Raw genomic sequence first — 18854 nt, forward strand, 5'->3', positions numbered from 1 at the left:
AGACAAATTTTCAGCTGACTACTTTGTCCACTTCAAAATCATATTAACTAGGTTACTTTTCATTTAAGTTTCTGTCGAGCCCCCTCTCGCTGGAAGGAACAATATGCATCTTCTGGCGATCTATTGATAGGACAGGTGCTGACCTGAGGTGCTGACATGTTGCACCATCGACAACCACTGATTATTATTATACCATATACAGGGGTATTTGGAAATTACCAAGGGATAGTTTTTTATACTGTCACTATTGTTTATACTTTGTTTGATCTATTTTTATACATTTTGATATTTGTAGTTACTTTTAATGTAAATACCTGCAGTCAACTCGTGCATTACGTTAGGAGATGAGGAATATCGAGTTAATTTCCATTTTTAATTACTAACCTTACTGGTAGTCCCCAGTCACGTGGCCTTTACAAGCACACAACAATGAGAGACCGGAGCCTTGTTGTGGAGTAGTACGGAATCCACAACTAAATATTTGCCAGCTAGATATCTTATAACTTAACTGTCTAAAATGTGCTAAATGCTCTGCAGTTGTGCATTTGATTTGCTAATTTATTAGCTTGTTACCCTCTTCCATAATCAAGTTTTGCATGGTAACAGCAGGGAATCCCCTCCTAGATCAACAGCCTTGCGGTCTAATATTTATTTTGTGCAGCAAACTGTGAGTAGCGTTTTTGAGCTACTTCTATAACTTTGAGCTGGGATGTCAGTCCTGCATATAATTTAGGTCAGAGACTGTATAACATGTTTGCAATGCGCTCTTTAGCATTTTTAGTTAGCATTCTCTATAGGATTTTACATATATTTGTTAGCATTGCTAACCTACAGACTACAAAGGCCCAGTGGGGGTTGAAAATAGCAGTCTTTCTGGTCAGTGCCGGTATTACCAAATATCCCGGTATGACAGTATGGATACTTCTCAAGCCAACTTAGAACATCCAATGGTGTGGGAATTCATTTCTTGCAGTAAAACTATAAGACATCAATCTTGAAGATTAATTGTAAAAAATAAAAAGTTTTTTAAAATGAATGTCATTTTACTTGTTCTTACATTATCAGTGATTTCAATTATAAAGTCATCTCTTTCTACATAATACCACAACTACATTTTCAATAATTTTTCTGTGTATTTCGGATGGAATCAAGGCATTAGAATGTGCTCGATGCCACACATGGAGCTCCTTAGGCAAAATATTTTGAACCCAGGGGGGCAGACCCACCCGGCCCAGGTCATGCTGGCTGTCTACTTTTTCTATTTTACTACTCGAAGTACTTGTTGCATACTGAGAATGGGTCATGAAAGTACTGTACAAATCAATTGTAGTAGTTTTATTTTACTGATCCGTAATGGGTTATTGGTTTGCGTCAGTCATAAAATGGGACCATTTGAATCACAACTGCATATATAAATTGCACCGGAAGAACTGGCATCAATTGGACTGTGTGTAATTTATGTTTCTTCAGGCTGTGCCTGCGCCTGACGAGAACCCACCACTACGCCATGATGTTTGCCGAGCTAAAGAGTACCAGGATGATCTTGGGGCTGACGCAGGGGTCGGGGTTCAACGGCTTCACGCCGCTCGTCACCCTGCTGTTCAGACACATCATCGAGGACCCTGCCACGTTACGACACACCATGGAGAAGGTACTGGAACACTTTCACCTATTTCAACTGTTTGGTATTATTTTCAGTTTTCTGATCAGTGCAGCTGAAGGCAAGGAGAAACTGAGAGGAGCAAACTTTAGACTGTTGAGAAACCCCCAGTCAGTGTTAAAATGTAGTGCACAATAGCCATTTGTAATTTGCACTTAGTGTCTGTCTGACCTCTAGGTGGTGCGGTCAGCAGTGACCAGTGGGGCGGGCAGCACCACGTCAGGTGTGGTATCAGGCTCTCTGGGCTCCAGAGAGATTAACTACATCCTGCGCGTTCTGGGCCCGGCCGCCTGCCGGAACCCAGACTGCTTCGCAGACACGGCCAACAGCTGCGTCCGCATCGCCCTACCGGCACCCCGCGGCGCTGGTACGGGTACGTTAAAACACTGATAGTTGAATGTCCACAGGTCTATCCGGTTCAAAGGACCATGCAAAACAGCGTGGTGTGGGGACCAAATCTTTATGAAACTACTTCTGAATACATCTTGGACATCTCAGACAGACCTGTGGCCAGTCAACTATCCGCTTGCACCTATAGCTCTCAGCTAGTGCCCCTATTTTATAGTGTGACTTAATGTGACAGTGTATGTGTGGTTGCTGTAAGTGTTGACATTTTTTCTCATCAGCGTCAGATGATGAGTTTGAGAACCTGCGTATCAAGGGGCCCAACGCGGTGCAGCTGGTGAAGACCACCCCTCTCAAACTGTCTCCGCTGCCCCCCATCCCTGACACCATCAAAGAGGTCATCTATGACATGCTCAACGCCCTGGCCGCCTACCACGCACCTGAAGAGGGTAAGACCCTCGCACAAGCACCTTATCCCAATTTGTGTTTCCTCGATACTTTGCGTCTTATGTCCTCACCTCCTTCACTATATTGAACAAGGTCCCTCTCCTCGGTTCTTAATCTCCAATGCATTAGGAGAAGAGGAGAGAAGATGTGAGGAATGAAAATACATCAATGAATTGAGACAGCAAGCCGTACACTGAGTGTGCAAAACATTAAGTTTTGAGTTGCACCCCCCCTTGCCCTCAAAAAAGCTTGTCAAGTTGACTTATTGTCCTTTGGTTGGTGGACTGTTCTTGATACACACGGGGAACTGTTGGGAGTGATAAATACAGCAGCGTTGCAGTTCTTGCCAGAAACGGGTGCTTCTGCCACCTACCTCCATACCCTGTTCAAATGCACTTAAGCTTTTGTCTTGCCCATTCACCCTCTGATTGACACAATTACACTATCCATGTCTCAATTGTCTCAAGGCTTAAAAATCCTTGAACCTGTCTCCTCCCCTTCATCTACACTGATTTGAAGTGGATTTAACAAGTGACATCAATAAGAGATCATAGCTTTCACCTGGTCAGTCTATCTCATGGAAGCAGCAGGTGTTCCTGCTACACGTCTGTAAAGTGAAAGGTTCTGTGGGCTAACTTCCTGTGTGTCTCTTGTGTAGCTGAGCGTCCAGAGGAGCCTGCTGTAGCGGTGCCCGTGGGGCAGGACCTGTGTCAGATACTCCAGGATGATGATGTCTACCAGCAGTACAGACTCACCAGACAGGGCAGTGACTTCGACTCACAGTCCGCTTTCCACATTAACGTAAGTGTCATGTATGGCTGGCTGTTTGTGAGAGTCCTTCTGGCCATGGTCCTGTTTCAGTAGTGGATACACTAGCGAACTGTTTTGCAACAGAAAGCAGAAGATGTGTTCTTATTAGAAGTTTAGTTTATACCTCTCCGTTTCAAAATGTTTTCCCACCGACTGAACAGGGCCCAAGAGAGAGTATTATCAATGGGAACATATTACTATGTATGTTTTGAAAACTACTGTATTAGTCTAGATATTGTAAGTAATATTTTCTCCATCTCTCCTCGTTCTCTCAGGCCCAGGTGTTTACTGCAGATGGTGCTGTGGCTGATTCCTCTCAGTCTGGCACGCCCCAGGGAGAAGGTGAGGCACTCCCTCCCTGCTCTTCACCTCCAGCCTCTACTGGTATTGACTACATTTACATCCTTACACTTCTTGCTTTAGTTTGATTACATTTTAGGATGAAAATATACAATATAGTGTTTACACAAAATGAATGAAAAAAGATTTTGTCACGACTGTGTCCTTAAAAAATGTGTTCTAACAACCTCTCTGCCCCTACTTGATCCCAACTCCTCTCTTCTCTTTCCCCTCCTCTCTTTCAACTCCTCTCTTCTCTTTCCCCTCCCTTTCCCTCTCATCTCCTCTCCCCAGCCTCTACTCCAGAGGAAATGCGTGAGGAGAAAAAGGAGGTGGAGGGTGAGAACGGAGCCAGCTCAGAGGAGGGTAAGGGGGCCAAGGCTAAGGCCTCCAAGCCCCTGATGCCCACCTCCACCATCCTGCGTCTCCTGGCAGAGCTGGTCAGGTCCTATGTGGGCATCGCCACCCTCATAGCATCCTACTGCTACACGGCCGGACAGTCTGAACTCATCAAGGAGGTGGGTTGGTTCGTCTTGACAAAACTTCAATTTTTCGAAGTCTATTTGTATTGAGATTTTTACTACTGTAATACATTTAGCATTAAGAACCCAAAGGGACCAAAGCTTGAAGTTTCCCCAACTCTGTCCTCAGGACCCCCCCAGAGGTGCACGTTTTTTATTTTATTTTTCTACCTAACACTACACAGCTGATGCAAATGATCGGCGCTGGATTAGGTCATTATTTGAATCAGCTGTGTAGGTGCAAGGGCAAAAACCAAAAACGTGCACCCGGTGGGATCCTGAGGCTCGAGTTGGGGAAATCCTGCTTTCAGTACTTGAAAATGACTCCTGTTCAACTCTTCCCATCCCTGTGTTGCCGTAGCCTTTACTTGAACACGAAACAGAATGCAAATTCACATGAGCACCACAATGCCTACTCCACCCATGCTCTACCAAGATTTTCCATCACACTTTGATCTACTACAGTAGCGATGTTGGTCCATTGTACTTCAAACAACTTGTGTAGGCAGGTTGATTATGGATTCAAACCTTCTCAAATAGCCTAATTCAAACTCTTAGCGGAGGTGCTCCCACAATAATGTGAGTTTGTACTGCATACAATGTAAAGTGTTGGCTTTTTCACACCAAAGCTTTGCTTTTATACTTACAAGATTGAGTGAGCTGTTTTGTCTGTGATGTGGTGTCTGCCTGTATTTCCTTAAACCTTTTTTTTGGCAGTACATGTAAATATTTCATAACATGTTTTTTTGGTCCATAGGTGTCCAACATAACAGCAGGTGGTGGTGTTGTACACAGTCACTCATATAGATATAGAGGTCTTTACAGCCTGTCTGCATTCCTGTTTTCTCTCATCATTAGCTTACCTGTGTAATGCTGACATCAGCTCAGAACCACTTGTTTTATCGATTGCTGTGCTCTGTCAAATGTATATTTAGTCTAAAGTTTGTATTTCTATTTGTAATAGATTGGCACTATAATACAGTTACACTAGGCCTGTATTTAAAAATACATACAGCCTAATGAGACGTGCATACATACTGTTAATTCGGAAAGTGTTCAGACCCCTTGACCTTTTCCACATTTTGTTACGTTACAGCCTTATTCTAACATTGATTAGGTATACAAACAATTTAATCTCCACATAATACCCCATAATGACAAAGGAAAAACAGGTTTCTAGATTATTTTTCAAATGTATAAAAAAAAATGTAAAAAACGGATCACATTTGCATAAGTACTCAGACCCTTTACTCAGTACTTTGTTGACGCACCTTTGGCAGCGATTACAGCCTCAAGTCTTTTTGGGTAGCTTGGCATCTGTATTTGGGAAGTTTCTCCTATTCTTTTCTGCAAATCCTCTCAAGGTCTGTCAAGTTGAATGGGGAGTGTCGCTTCACAGTTATTTTCAGGTCTCTCCAGAGATGTTAGATCGGGTTCAAGTCCGGCCTCTGGCTGGGCCACTCAAGGACAATCAGAGACTTGTCCCGAAGCTACTCCTACGTTGTCTTGACTGTGTGCTTAGGATCGTTGTCATGTTGGAAGATGAACCGTCGCCCCAGTCTGATGTCCTGAGCACTCTGGAGCAGGTTTTCATCAAGGATCTCTCTCTACTTTGCTCCGTTCATCTTTCCCTCGGTCCTGACTTGTCTCCCAGTACCCGCTACTGAAAAACATACCACCACCATGCTTTACTGTAGGGATGGTGCCAGGTTTCCTCCAGACGTGACATGTGATATTCAGGCTGGAGAGTTGTATCTTGGTTTCATCAGACCAGTGAATCTTGTTTCTCATGGAGTCCAATTTGAGATGGTTTGGGATGAGTTGGACCGCAGAGTGAAGGAAAAGCAGCCAATAAGGGCTCAGCATATGTGTGAACTCCTTCAAGTCTGTTGGAATAGCATTCCAGGTGAAACTATTTGAGAGAATTCCAAGTGTAAAGATAAAGAAAAACTCATGAATGAGTAGGCGTTCTAAAACTTTTGACTGCTACTGTATTTTTATGTATGTAGTAGCAGGACACTGTGAATTTCATTATACCACTGAAGAGTGTGAATAAATCTAATCCGTCACGTGCTATATATATATATATATAACCGGTATAGACCTTACTTGAAATGTGCTGGCCCCTAACCGACAGTGCAGTTTAAAAAATACAGATAAGAATAAAAGTAAGAAGTAATTAAAGAGCAGCAGTATAAAAAAATGTATAGATAGATATCTATCTCACACACACACCCACATACGGGGGGGGGGGCAGTTAGTTGAGGTACTATGTCTATGTAGGTAGAGTTTAAGTGACTATACTATGCCTTGATGACAACAGAGCGTGGCAGTGTTGTGGTGCAGGGGCGCAATGTGAATAGTCTGGGTAGCCATTTGACTAGATGTTCAGGAGTCTTATGGCTTGGGGGTAGAAGCTGTTTTAGAAGCCTCTTGGACCTAGATTTGGCGCTCTGGTACTGCTTGCTGTGTGGTAGCGTGGAGAACAGTCAATGACTCGGGTGGCTGGAGTCTTTGACGATTTTTAGGGCCTTCCTCTGACCACTGCCTGGTATAGAGGTCCTGGATGACGGGAAGCTTGGCCCCAGTGGAGTACTGGGCTGTTCGCACTACCTTCAATAGTGCCTTGCTGTCGGAGGCCGAGCAGTTGCCATACCAGGCAGTGATGCAACCAGTCAGGATGCTCTCGATGGTGCAGCTGTAGAACCTTTTGAGGATCTGAGGACCCGTGCTAAATCTTTTCAGTCTTCTGAGGGGAATAGGTTTTGTTGTGTCCTCTTCACGACTGTCTTGGTGTGCTTGTACCATGTTAGTTTGTTGGTGATGTAGATGCCAAGGAACTTGACGCTCTCAACCTTCTCCACTCAACCCTGTCGATGAGAATGGGGGTGTGCTCGGTCCTCTTTTTCCTGTAGTCCACTATCTCCTTTGTCTTGATCATGTTGAGGGAGAGGTTGTAGTCCTGGTATCACACGGCCAGGTCTCTGACTTCCTCCCTGTAAGGCTGTTTGAGAATGTTTGAATCCTAAGCAACCTGCCTACTAGTGCTGACTGATTAGTGCTCCTGTAGGTCGCTAAGATGTTAGCATTGTCCTAAATGCTACAGAAGGTAGAACGTTGTTAGTTCGAAGTGGACAGAAATAAGCATGTGAGTGATAAATTATACTTTCATGAACTTTTGCCCCTACAAACTTATCCAGTCTGAAAGGTGGCAAGTCTAATCGTCACTTCATGGACCCTGTATTCTCGTTCTTATCTGACGCCTAGATAGCGAGCTAGGTCGGAAAGACATTGTCTTTTTTCTTCATGCTATTGACCCTGTTAAAAGTCCGGTATGTGGTTCTGGGAAACAGCCCAATGGCTAATGACGAGGGCCAGAGAGCATCTACGACATTGGTGTCGTGTTGTCTTAGATATAGTGGTAGGGAGATGTGAATTTAACATTGAGCTTTGATCAAAGGCTGTCATGCTGACTGGCATTATGTGTAAGTTTGTCCAATAATTTCCTCAGTATTGTCCTGACTCTAGTCCTCTCATGGCCTTTGTGCTGGACCACCCAGGGGTCCAACTCTACTGTTCTCTCTCCCTATGCTGCACCATTCTATATTTGTTGGGTATAATACTTGTCCTCCTGACTAGCTTTGTTTTCTCTCTCTCCCCCTACAGGACTGTAGTGTCTTAGCCTTTGTGCTGGACCACCTGTTGCCCCACACCCAGAGCTCTGAGGATAAGGACACCCCTGCCCTGGCACGTCTCTTCCTGGCCAGCTTGGCAGCCGCCGGCACAGGCACCGACGCACAGGTGGCTCTGGTCAACGAGGTGAAGGCCGCACTCAGCCGGGCGCTGGCCATGGCAGAGGGCACGGAGAAACACGCCAGGTGTGTGAGAGAGAATTGGGTGTGTGTGTCAACCTTGCGGCGGTGCGTGCTATGCCACTGCTTATAAAGATCAGTTAAGGATAACTGTAAGAAGTCTTAAGACGTGTCAAATAAATGATGTCCAGGTCAGAGCTCTAGCTATGCATTTGGTTTGCTAACTTGCTATCTAAGTGGCTACAGCAGAGACGATCAATCCCCTCCTGGATCAAGATCTCTGTTGCCCAAAATTGTTTTGTGCGTACATTTTTTTTTTCATATCGATTTAGAAATAGTGCCTCTTGTGTAATCTTCTGGTAATACCGTATACCCGGGTATGGTACAGAAACGGTATGACGGTATGAACATCTGTATACAGCCCAACCCTAATAGATATCACTGTGGTGTACTGAGTAATATAGCCATCAGAGCCAGTTAATGCTTCAACTTTATTATGCAGTTTCTAATAAAGATTTACTGACCTCCCCAGGCTCCAGGCAGTGATGTGTATCATCAGCACCATCATGGAGTCGTGTCCATCCACCTCTAGTTTCTACAGCACGGCGGCAGCCAAAACGCAGCACAACGGCATGAACAACATCATACGTCTCTTCCTCAAGAAGGGATTGGTTAACGACCTGGCTAGAGTACCACACAGCCTCGACCTGTCCAGGTACACACACCTCTGATCTCAAACGCACTGCTCACCCTCTCACGGAGGATTCACATTCAGCCTCTCTGAGGAGTCACATTCAGCCTCTCTCTGAGGAGTCACATTCAGCCTCTCTCTGAGGAGTCACATTCAGCCTCTCTCTGAGGAGTCACATTCAGCCTCTCTCTGAGGAGTCACATTCAGCCTCTCTCTGAGGAGTCACATTCAGCCTCTCTCTGAGGAGTCACATTCAGCCTCTCTGAGGAGGAGTGACATATAAGAAAAGGTTATTATTCTCAAACAATTGCAGTGCGCACATGGAGCGGGCTATTCTGTGTTGCGGGTGAAAGTGATAATTTGAAGTATAGACTTTGGTAACTTTACTTGTGATAGGCCTACAAACCTTAATGTCTTTGAAATCAAAACATATAAGCTGCATGTGACTAATTATTTGGAAAAAGTTACAAAAAAGGCATGTGTTCTGTTCCTTGCTCCTCCCACCGATAGAGAGAGAGAGAACATTGCATGGCAGCTTGTTTGGCAAGCACGGAGGAATGATCTAATCAATGGAAGATGGAATTAAAATGACAGTATTAAATGAGAAGATTACAACAACCAAAAGCCAACCGGTGGGCTGCTATTTATAATCCGAACGGAGTTGTTGCTTTTAGCTGTTGGTTGGGTAGAAGTGCAGTAATGTTATGTAGGCTAGCCTCCATTATCCTAGCTAGCTAGCTTGACTAGCTTCTCAAGTTTTGGTGCAGTCAAGCAGGGTACTATGTAACCGGATGGGATGAGAAATAACTAGCAAAAAGTTAGTCTACTAACGTGACTTAACAGTGCTTGCCGTCTCTCTGTTTCTATTCCTGCTCCTGTGTCACTCGCAGTGAGGAGACACCCTGCAAAGCCCTTCCCCTGATCACTAGCACCGTACAGGCGCTGTTGTTCACTCTCCCTTTCTCCGTTCTGGTTAATAAAGTACAAATACAACCGGGTGTTGGACCCGACCGGATCTCTGTTTTAAAAATGTATTTGTTCATGTTGTATCCGGCTGGGAAAACCCCAGGTCCGTTTCGAAACAACCTCTTACCCCATCACCATTTATCCTCATTCAGATTATTGAAATGCAAACATGAAGTGTTTGTGATTTTCAATTTCATTTGCATTTGTTAGTGATTTTAGATGGACAATCGAGTGCTGAGCAGGGGTTGGAACCAGTTTAGGGAACAGAACAGAACCTGAAAAGAAAACATTATTTGAGGAACAAAGGGAATCTGTTCCGGAAAATAACTAACTTTAAAAGTATGGAACCGGATTTTTTTTTTTTAAAGTTCCGGGCATTTTCTTCCAGTCCCACACAAAAAAGCTCTGTCACTCAGTTATTCCAGTGTCTGCTTGCCACATGAGTCTTTGCCAGTGCGTGTAGGCCCGTGTAGCCCCCCCCCCCCCCAGAGCATAGATTACTGTAGCCTACTGACGACATTACAAGCGTGACTCAGAAATTGATTCACTTTTTCGATGCAAGTTAAGGATACTCTAGTTATCACGTGTCCCATTGGATTCATTAACAATAAAAAGGTAAGACATGAGTTTAATTATTGTGCTGTTCTGCACACATGCTTAGTAGCTCTGGTGCAACGTTAAGTCACCTCTTTTATTTAATCAGGTAAGTCAATGCTTTTTTATAATGATGGCCTGGTGTCCGTTCGTGAGTTGGGTACTAGCAACTTGTCAGTGCCATTCATGTAGGCCTACAGAGCGCAGAATAGGAGGAGATTACCTTGACTCAATGGTCATGTGGAATTTTACTGTCAGTGTGGCAGTCACCACAACAGCCCTAATTACTACATTTATAGTAAGGCATCAGTTAAATCTCCCTGTGGGTGTTTCTTCCCAAAAAATATATAAAAAAGCCTGTCTAGCCACAGATGGCTAGTGAGAGCTTCTCCCCCGCCCCATTGGTCATTGCAGTCTCAAATTTGCATAATTTTATCAACTTGTCGCCGATGATCAAATCGCTGAATGATTTCTGCATATTTTCTCATTGATTTCTTCTCTTATCTCAGTCCTAACATGGCCAACACGGTGAATGCAGCTCTGAAACCCCTGGAGACTCTGTCCCGTATCGTCAACCAGCCCAGTAGCCTGTTTGGAGGGAAGGGGGGATCCAGCAAGAACAAGGCTGAGCACGACACTGTGGGAGCCGCCAGGGACTCAAACAGCAACACACAAGGTACCACAGGTGATCGATCTGTCTGTCTGTCTGTCTGTCTGAACTCAGCAAAAAAAAAGAAACGTCCTTTTTTCAGGACCCTGTCTTTCAAAGATAATTCATAAAAATCCAAATAACTTCACAGACCTTCATTGTAAAGGATTTAAACACGGTTTCCCATGCTTGTTCAATGAACAGTAAAAAAAAATATGAACATGCACTTGTGGAGTGGTCATTAAGACACTAACAGCTTATAGACGGTAGGCAATTAAGGTCACAGTTATGAAAACTTAGGACACTAAAGAGGCCTTTCTACTGACTCTGAAAAACACCAAAAGAAAGATGCCCTGGGTCCCTGCTCATCTGTGTGAACATGCCTTGGGCATGCTGCAAGGAGGCATGAGGACTGCAGATGTGGCCAGGGCAAGAAATTGCAATGTCCGTACTTTGAGACGCCTAAGACAGCCCTACAGGGAGACAGGACAGCAGCTGATCATCCTCGCCAATGGCAGACCACGTGTAACACCTGCACAGGATCGGTACATTCGAACATCACACCTGCGGGACAGGTACAGGATGGCATCAACAACTGCCTGAGTTACACCAAGAATGCCCAATCCCTTCATCAGTGCTCAGACTGTCCACAATAGACTGAGAGAGGCTGGGGGCTTGAAGGCCTGTTGTAAGGCAGGTTCTCACCAGACATCACCGGCAACAACGTTGCCTATGGGCACTAACCCAACGTCGCTGGACCAGACAGGACTGGCAAAAAGTGCTCTTCACTGACTAGTTACGGTTTTGTCTCACCATCGTATTCGCGTTTATCGTCAAATGAATGAGCGTTACACCAAGACATGTAATCTGGAGAGGGCTCGATTTTGGAGGTGGAGGGTCGTCATGGTCTGGGGCGGTGTGTCACAGCATCATTGGACTGAGCTTGTTGTCATTGCAGGCAATCTCAATGCTGTGCATCCTTCTGCCTCATGTGGTACCCTTCCTGCAGGCTCATCCTGGCATGACTCTCCAGCATGACAATGCCACCAGCCATACTGCTTGTTTTGTGTGTGATTTCCTGCAAGACAGGAATGCCAGTGTTCTGCCATGACCAGCGAAGAGCCCGGATCTCAATCTCATTGAGCAAGTCTGGGACCTTTTGGATCGGAGGATGAGGGCTGTTAGTCTCATGTCTGTGGAAATTGTTCAGTTTATGTCCAAGTTGTTGAATCTTGTCTAAATATTTGTATGAACATATGTTAAGTTTGCTGGAAATAAACGCTGTTGACAGTGAGAGGAAGTTTTGAATTCTAAATGGATCACAGACATTGTCCGCATCAAAGCACCATCACACCACCACCTCCATGCTTCACTGTGGGAACCACACATGCAGAGATCATCCGTTCATCTACTCTGCGTCTCACAAAGACACAGTGGTTGGAACCAAAAATCTCATTTGGATTCATCAGACCAAAGGACAGATTGCCACCGGTTTATTGTTCATTGCTTGTGTTTCTTGGCCCAAACAAGTCTATTCTTCTTATTGGTGTCCTTCAGTAGTGGTTTCTTTGCAGCAATTCAACCATGAAGGCCTGATTCACACAGTCTCTTCTGAATAGTTGAGATGTGTCTGTTATTGAACTCTGTGAAGCATTTATTTGGGCTGCAATTTCTGAGGCTGGTAACTCTAATGAACATATCCTCTGCAGCAGAGGTAACTCTGAGTCTTCCTTTCCTGTGGCAGTCCTCATTAGAGCCAGTTGTCAAGTTTGGTGGAGAAGGAATAATGGTCTGTGGCTGTTTTCATGGTTCGGGCCCCTTATTTCCAGTGAAGGGAAATCTTAATGTTATACAATGACATTCTAGACGATTCTGTGCTTCCAACTTTGTGGCAACAGTTTGGGGAAGGCAATCTTGGTTCAGCATGACAATGCCCCCAGGCACAAAGTGAGGTCCATACAGATATGGTTTGGAAGAACTTAACTACCATGCACAGAGCCCTGACCTCAACCCCATCAAACATCTTTGGGATGAATTTGATCGCAGACTGCGAGTCAGGCCTAATCCCCCAGCATCTGTGTCCGACCTCACTAATGCTCTTGTGGCTGAATGGAAGCAAGTCCCCACAGCAATGTTCCAACATCTAGTGGAAAGCTTTCCCAAAAGAGTGGAGGCTGTTATAGCAGCAAAGTTGGGACCAACTCCATATTAATGCCCTTGATTTGGAATGAGATGTTCAACAAGCGGGTGTTCATGTACTTATATAGAATCACACTCACACACATTTTTCAATACTTTATTTGAATCCACCAAAAAAAAGGATCCAAACATTTCAAAGGTCCCTGTATTCATGGTACGCAAGGGTACAGCAAGCACCCCCTTCTCCCAAACAGCTAGGCTGCCCACGGCAGCTGAAACGGAGCAGTACCTAGCCAATTGCTTTGCCCTCGTTTTTGTCAGTCCCTCAATCTGGAGGCCACTCCCTGCAAGCCTGTGTACATGGCCGAGACGGCCAAATATCAGCACTACCAGCTGGCACGGGGTGCTGGTACTGAAGCGGCTTCTCAGCCAAGGCCTGTTCGATGTAGCCGTCCAATGAGCAGCCCACTTCCAAAATGAGCACCTCCCCCTGGCCTTTCCCCACAACAATATTTGGCACAGGGGAAAACACACAATCATAACCCTCAAACCAGCTTCCACTTACACAAGAATGTTTATGCATGTGTGCTGTTGGTGACATTACTTTTCTCACCTTGCTGGCTATCAGGTCAACAAAGTGGTCATGTTTAGCAATGTACTAATCCTTGCATTAACATACACACAGACACATGTTCTCACTCATAAACACACATACACATGTACTAACAAATATGTTCACACTACACACAATCACGTACACAACAGAAGCAAAGGGAAATGGAAAAGCCTAATTTGGACTCTTCTAGGCTTATCGTTCCATTCATCTTACTGTCATGTTCGTTGCAGGTGACTCGGGTGAGGTTGAGGGGACTCTGGTTGAGGGCAGTCACAGGGTCCAAGGGACAGACAGTGACCTGATGGATGGAGAGACGGAGGGAGACACAGTGGTCATCGCTGGACAGCCGGAGGTGCTCAGCACCACAGCCATGCAGGTAGAGAACGAGCTGGTGGATCTGATCGACGAGCTGTTGGAGAGAGATGCCGGCGCCGTCAACAGCTCCATTATCGGTAAGCAAAGCAGCCTGCTGTCCAGGACTCTGTTCAGAAGGGTGAAACGTTACAAAACCTTAAGGTATGCATTTTTTGGGGGTAGAATAGCTGATTGTCTGTCGTGCAGAATTGGGCAAATGTTCTACTCTTTTGCATACATCTCTATTGGAAATACTGTTAACGTTTCACCCCTCTGAATACACCACTGGGCTCATCAGACTGATGGGATGATGTCAATTGAAAGGTGCGGGCACATACAATACAGTCTTGATGGGTTATTTTTTTATATTTTGTTATCTGTTGTTCTGTCATTCAGTGGGGCGTGGTAGCGGTGAGGACGAATCACAGGAGGACGTGTTGATGGATGAGGCGCCATCCAATATCAGTCAGGCTTCTACTCTACAGACCAACAGAGAAGGTCGGTGCTGATGGTTTCTTTTCACGTTGTCCTCTCCATGATTCCGACAGTTATGGTGGATGTGTAACCAGGCCAGCACAGTACAACTTGGCTCGGATCTGTCATAAAGATACATTACAGTACTATTTCATTTGTTATTTTCAGTACTATGGGTTTATTAGTGTGAAAAGGGTCGAAGTGTGTTGGGTCTCACTCCATCTGTCCTTTACTGTCTCTCTATCTCACCATCCAACTCCTTCACTGTCCTCCATCAAACCCTCCAACTGTCCGTCTTTTCCTAACGTAGACTCTATGAACATCCTGGAGCCTGAGGATGAGGAGCACACGCAGGAGGAAGACTCCAGCGGCAGCAATGATGATGAAGACAGCCAAGATGAAGAGGAGGAGGAAGAAGAGGAAGAGGAGGAGGACCAGGTGAGGAAAAAGGAGTGTTTTTGGGGTTTGTGTAACAAATAACCATACTTGAAAGTAACCTTTTTTTGAGACCTGAGGAGTTGCATTGGCTCCGGCTTAACCTCTAGCGTCGAGCAATCCCGTATCCGGGAGCGTAATCATAGCCTCAAGCTCATTACCATAATGCAACGTTAACTATTCATGAAAATCACAAGTGAAATGAAATAAATATATTCACTCACAAGCTTAGCCTTTAGTTAACAACACTGTCATCTCAGATTTTCAAAATATGCTTTTCAACCATAGCTACACAAGCATTTGTGTAAGAGTATTTATAGCTAGCATAGCATTAAGCCTAGCATTCAGCAGGCAACATTTTCACAAAAACCAGAAAAGCATTCAAATAAAATCATTTACCTTTGAAGAACTTCGGATGTTTTCAATGAGGAGACTCTCAGTTAGATAGCAAATGTTAATTTTCTCCAAAAAGATTATTTGTGTAGGAGAAATCGCTCTGTTTTGTTCATCACGTTTGGCTAAGAAAAAAAAACTAAAATTCAGTCATTACAACGCCAAACTTTTTTCCAAATTAATTCCATAATATCGACAAACATGGCAAACGTTGTTTAGAATCAAACCTCAAGGTGTTTTTCACATATCTATTCGATGATAAATCATTCGTGGCAGTTGGGTTTCTCCTCGGAAGCAAACGGAAAAATACACGCAGCTGGAGATTACGCAATAATTGCGACGGAGGACACCAAGCGAGCACCTGGTAGATGTAGTGTAAAATGGTCAATCTTCCAATGATATGCCTACAAATACGTCACAATGCTGCAGACACCTTGGGGAAACGACAGAAAGTGTAAGCTCATTCCTGGCCCATTCACAGCCATATAAGGAGACATTGGACCACAGCTCCTTCAAAATCTGGGGCACTTCCTGTTTGAAATTTCATCTTGGTTTCGCCTGTAGTATCAGTTCTGTGGCACTCACAGACAATATCTTTGCAGTTTTGGAAACGTCAGTGTTTTCTTTCCAAAGCTGTCAATTATATGCATAGTCGAGCATCTTTTTGTGACAAAATATCTTGTTTAAAACGTGAACGTTTTTTTTATCCAAAATTAAAAGAGCGCCCCCTATATCCAAGAAGTTAATGGGCTAATATAGGGAAGATCTGGTTGTGAACCCGCTCGGTCCCATTTGAACGGTCTCCATTCACTTTTTAGAGTTAGTTTTACACTATGTAATGTAAGAAAAATATTCCATGTTCTCTTTCAGGATGATGAAGAAGGTGATGAGGATGACGATGATGAAGGGTCGGAGATGGAGCTGGATGAAGATTTCCCAGACATCAACGCTGCGCCACACATCCGTTTCGAGAGGTTTGACCGCGACGATGATCTAATAATTGAGTTTGACAACATGTTCTCCACCACAGGTGAGTCATCTTGGTGTTTTATTCATCTTTGTTTTTAATATATGGATAGATTTAGAAGGCAATTTATGTTATTGGCCTGGGCCCATATTTATAAAGCTTCTTGGTGTAGGAGTGCTAATTTAGGATTAGTACCCCCTGTCAATTATATTCCTTTTAATCTGAAAGGCAGAACTGATCCTAGATCAGCACTCCTACGCAGATGCTTTATGAGTACGAGCCCTGATATCACCAAGTAGATTTCTTGTCTCTCCTCTTTAACAACTAAGACTACAGACACACAGCCTTACCAATAGCTGGATTAGCTATACTAATATATAGCCTAGATTATGATAACCATGTAACGTTATGTAGAATGGCGGGGTTGTGTCACTACGTGTCCCCCTAATGTCTGCAACTGTTCTCTCTGTTTATCATGTTCCCATCAGCTGACATCCCTCCCTCCCCAGGCAACATCCCCAGCTCCCACCCCCTGATGGTGCGTCACGCCGACCACGGCTCCTTAACGCTGGGCGGAGCGGGCACCAACAACCGTCTAGCGCAAGGCATGGGTCGCAGCCAGAGAACGCTACGCCAGCTCACCGCCAACACGGGCCACACGATACACGTCCACTACCCCGGGAACAGACAGCCCAACCCCCCACTCATCCTGCAGAGGTGAGACAGATGCAACAGTGAATGAATAGATTCATTAATGGGACTTTTCCTTGATTCGGTCAAATACTTTGGCTGCCCTTGGATTTAGTTTGCCAGGTGCAAAGGGATCTTTGGAGTAGTCCTCAGGTTCATAGTCCAAGCAAAATCAATCGCACCTCATAAACAAAGTATTGACACTAGTTGCTTTATTGATGTTTGACCCAGGTCCATTTCTAAGGAGGTCATGTCTGTGTATGTGGGTGGGTGTTGTTTAAAAAGAATACTAAGATCATATATATATATATATATGCCTGTGCCTTCCCTCTCCTCTAGACTGCTGGGTCCCAGTGCTGCAGCAGACATCCTGCAGCTGTCTAGCTCTCTGCCACTGCAGTCCCGCGGCCGTGCCCGACTCCTGGTGGGCAACGAGGACGTGCACATCATCGCCCGATCTGACGACGAGCTACTGGACGACTTCTTCCACGAGCAGAGCAGCACCGGAGGACAAGCAGGTAGGACACTCACTCACTGTCCACCAGTCCACGCTGCTCTGTGGGGCAGCTTTACCAGACCCACGTTAAGCCTAGTCCTGGATGTGGAATGACTTTCATTGGAGAGTAAGTCCAGGACAAGGAGGGATCTCTGTGGGGAACGGTAAGGGCTTAGTCTGCGCTAGTAGCCCCAGTCAAAGCTTTGATTTGCATTTCGTTGAATTGCTCGTAATTCTGTTTGTATCCTGTCTTTCCAGGCACTCTGTCCAGTATCCCCACTGCCTTAACCCGATGGACTGATGAGTGTAAAGTGCTGGATGCTGAGAGCATGCACGACTGTGTCGCAGGTACATCTTCTACTAGTCTGCTTTTGGACTGACAAGTGGTTATTATTGTATTCCCTGATTCTCATATTTTTGTTGAGTCATGCAGTCACAACGCAGTACACTTCACCCCTCTAACCCCACCCCTCTATTTCTCACTCTCCTCTCCAGTGGTGAAGATACCTATCCTGCAGCACCTGGAGACTCTGAGAGACGAGGAGCTAGAGGAGAGGAGGGAAAAAAGACGGAGACAGCTGGCTGAGGAAGAGGAGGCCAAGCAGAATGACAGAAGGACAGGAGGAGAGGAGACCAGGGAACAGAGTCTACAGGGCTCAGGACTGGGGACGGTCAACGGTGCTGCTGGAGAGACCACTGCTGGTACTGCCACTTTTTGTTTTCAAATGCCTTTATTTGTAATATTGATTTTTACCGGATTCATCGAAGTTTAAAGCTCTAACGTGTAAACAATTTTGCTCAAGTGAATTCTTTTCAGATAATGTTCTGGTAATTTTCAGTGTGCTATTTAGTAGCCTAACCTGACCTAACCCAAACCCTCTGGACCCTTCTGAAGCCAGCGGACAGATGGCCGGACGGACAGATTAGCGGGCTGTGGGCTGAGGTAGTAGTTTGTATAGTTTTAGGATCACACCAGATCTGGGAGATGACTATACAGTCTACTGTCTTTCCCACGGCAACGCCATGGCGACCCAACTATTACCATGGAAACAACGGGACTGCCGTTTTTATTGATCAATAAAATTTGATTGATTAAGGCGGTTACTCTGCAACTGATGGTTGAAAAACATGTTCATGTGACAGTATTACGTAATATTATATTACGATGCATTGATGTTGTAGTGTGCTTGTGTCCGCTTGTAGTTCGGCTGGAACCCTTCTATGGCTGTGCTGTGGTGAGGTAGTAAGTTGTGTTGTTGTTGGGGATCAGGATAGTGCGCCCCGTATCGGGAGATAACTATACAACTTACTGCCTTCCTCAGTGCTGCCCAACAACATCTCACTGATGTCATTGTTACCTCTCTGACTCGGTACTCCTCAAACCTCTGCTTGAATACCACAGCCAGTTGACCTGATAAAAGCTACAGTACTAGCACACCTGTTGGATCTGCCGTAA

General features: G+C 44.9%; 1 protein-coding gene across 1 annotated transcript in view; it reads left to right on the top strand.

Moving 5' to 3' along the window:
* The window catches only part of LOC135559289 (E3 ubiquitin-protein ligase HUWE1-like), an 83746-nt gene that overhangs the window by 43900 nt on the left and 20992 nt on the right, over window positions 1–18854 (top strand). Inside the window, 17 exon segments of the mRNA XM_064993481.1 lie at window positions 1471–1651; window positions 1838–2033; window positions 2287–2454; window positions 3111–3253; window positions 3538–3604; window positions 3896–4119; window positions 7789–8000; window positions 8467–8649; window positions 10695–10861; window positions 13820–14041; window positions 14340–14441; window positions 14728–14855; window positions 16116–16275; window positions 16701–16929; window positions 17242–17420; window positions 17657–17746; window positions 17894–18100. Of these exon segments, the coding sequence (XP_064849553.1) occupies window positions 1471–1651; window positions 1838–2033; window positions 2287–2454; window positions 3111–3253; window positions 3538–3604; window positions 3896–4119; window positions 7789–8000; window positions 8467–8649; window positions 10695–10861; window positions 13820–14041; window positions 14340–14441; window positions 14728–14855; window positions 16116–16275; window positions 16701–16929; window positions 17242–17420; window positions 17657–17746; window positions 17894–18100 (2858 nt within the window).

The sequence above is a fragment of the Oncorhynchus masou genome, chromosome 18, assembly GCF_036934945.1.
Source record: "Oncorhynchus masou masou isolate Uvic2021 chromosome 18, UVic_Omas_1.1, whole genome shotgun sequence".
Taxonomy (NCBI): Eukaryota; Metazoa; Chordata; class Actinopteri; order Salmoniformes; family Salmonidae; genus Oncorhynchus; species Oncorhynchus masou.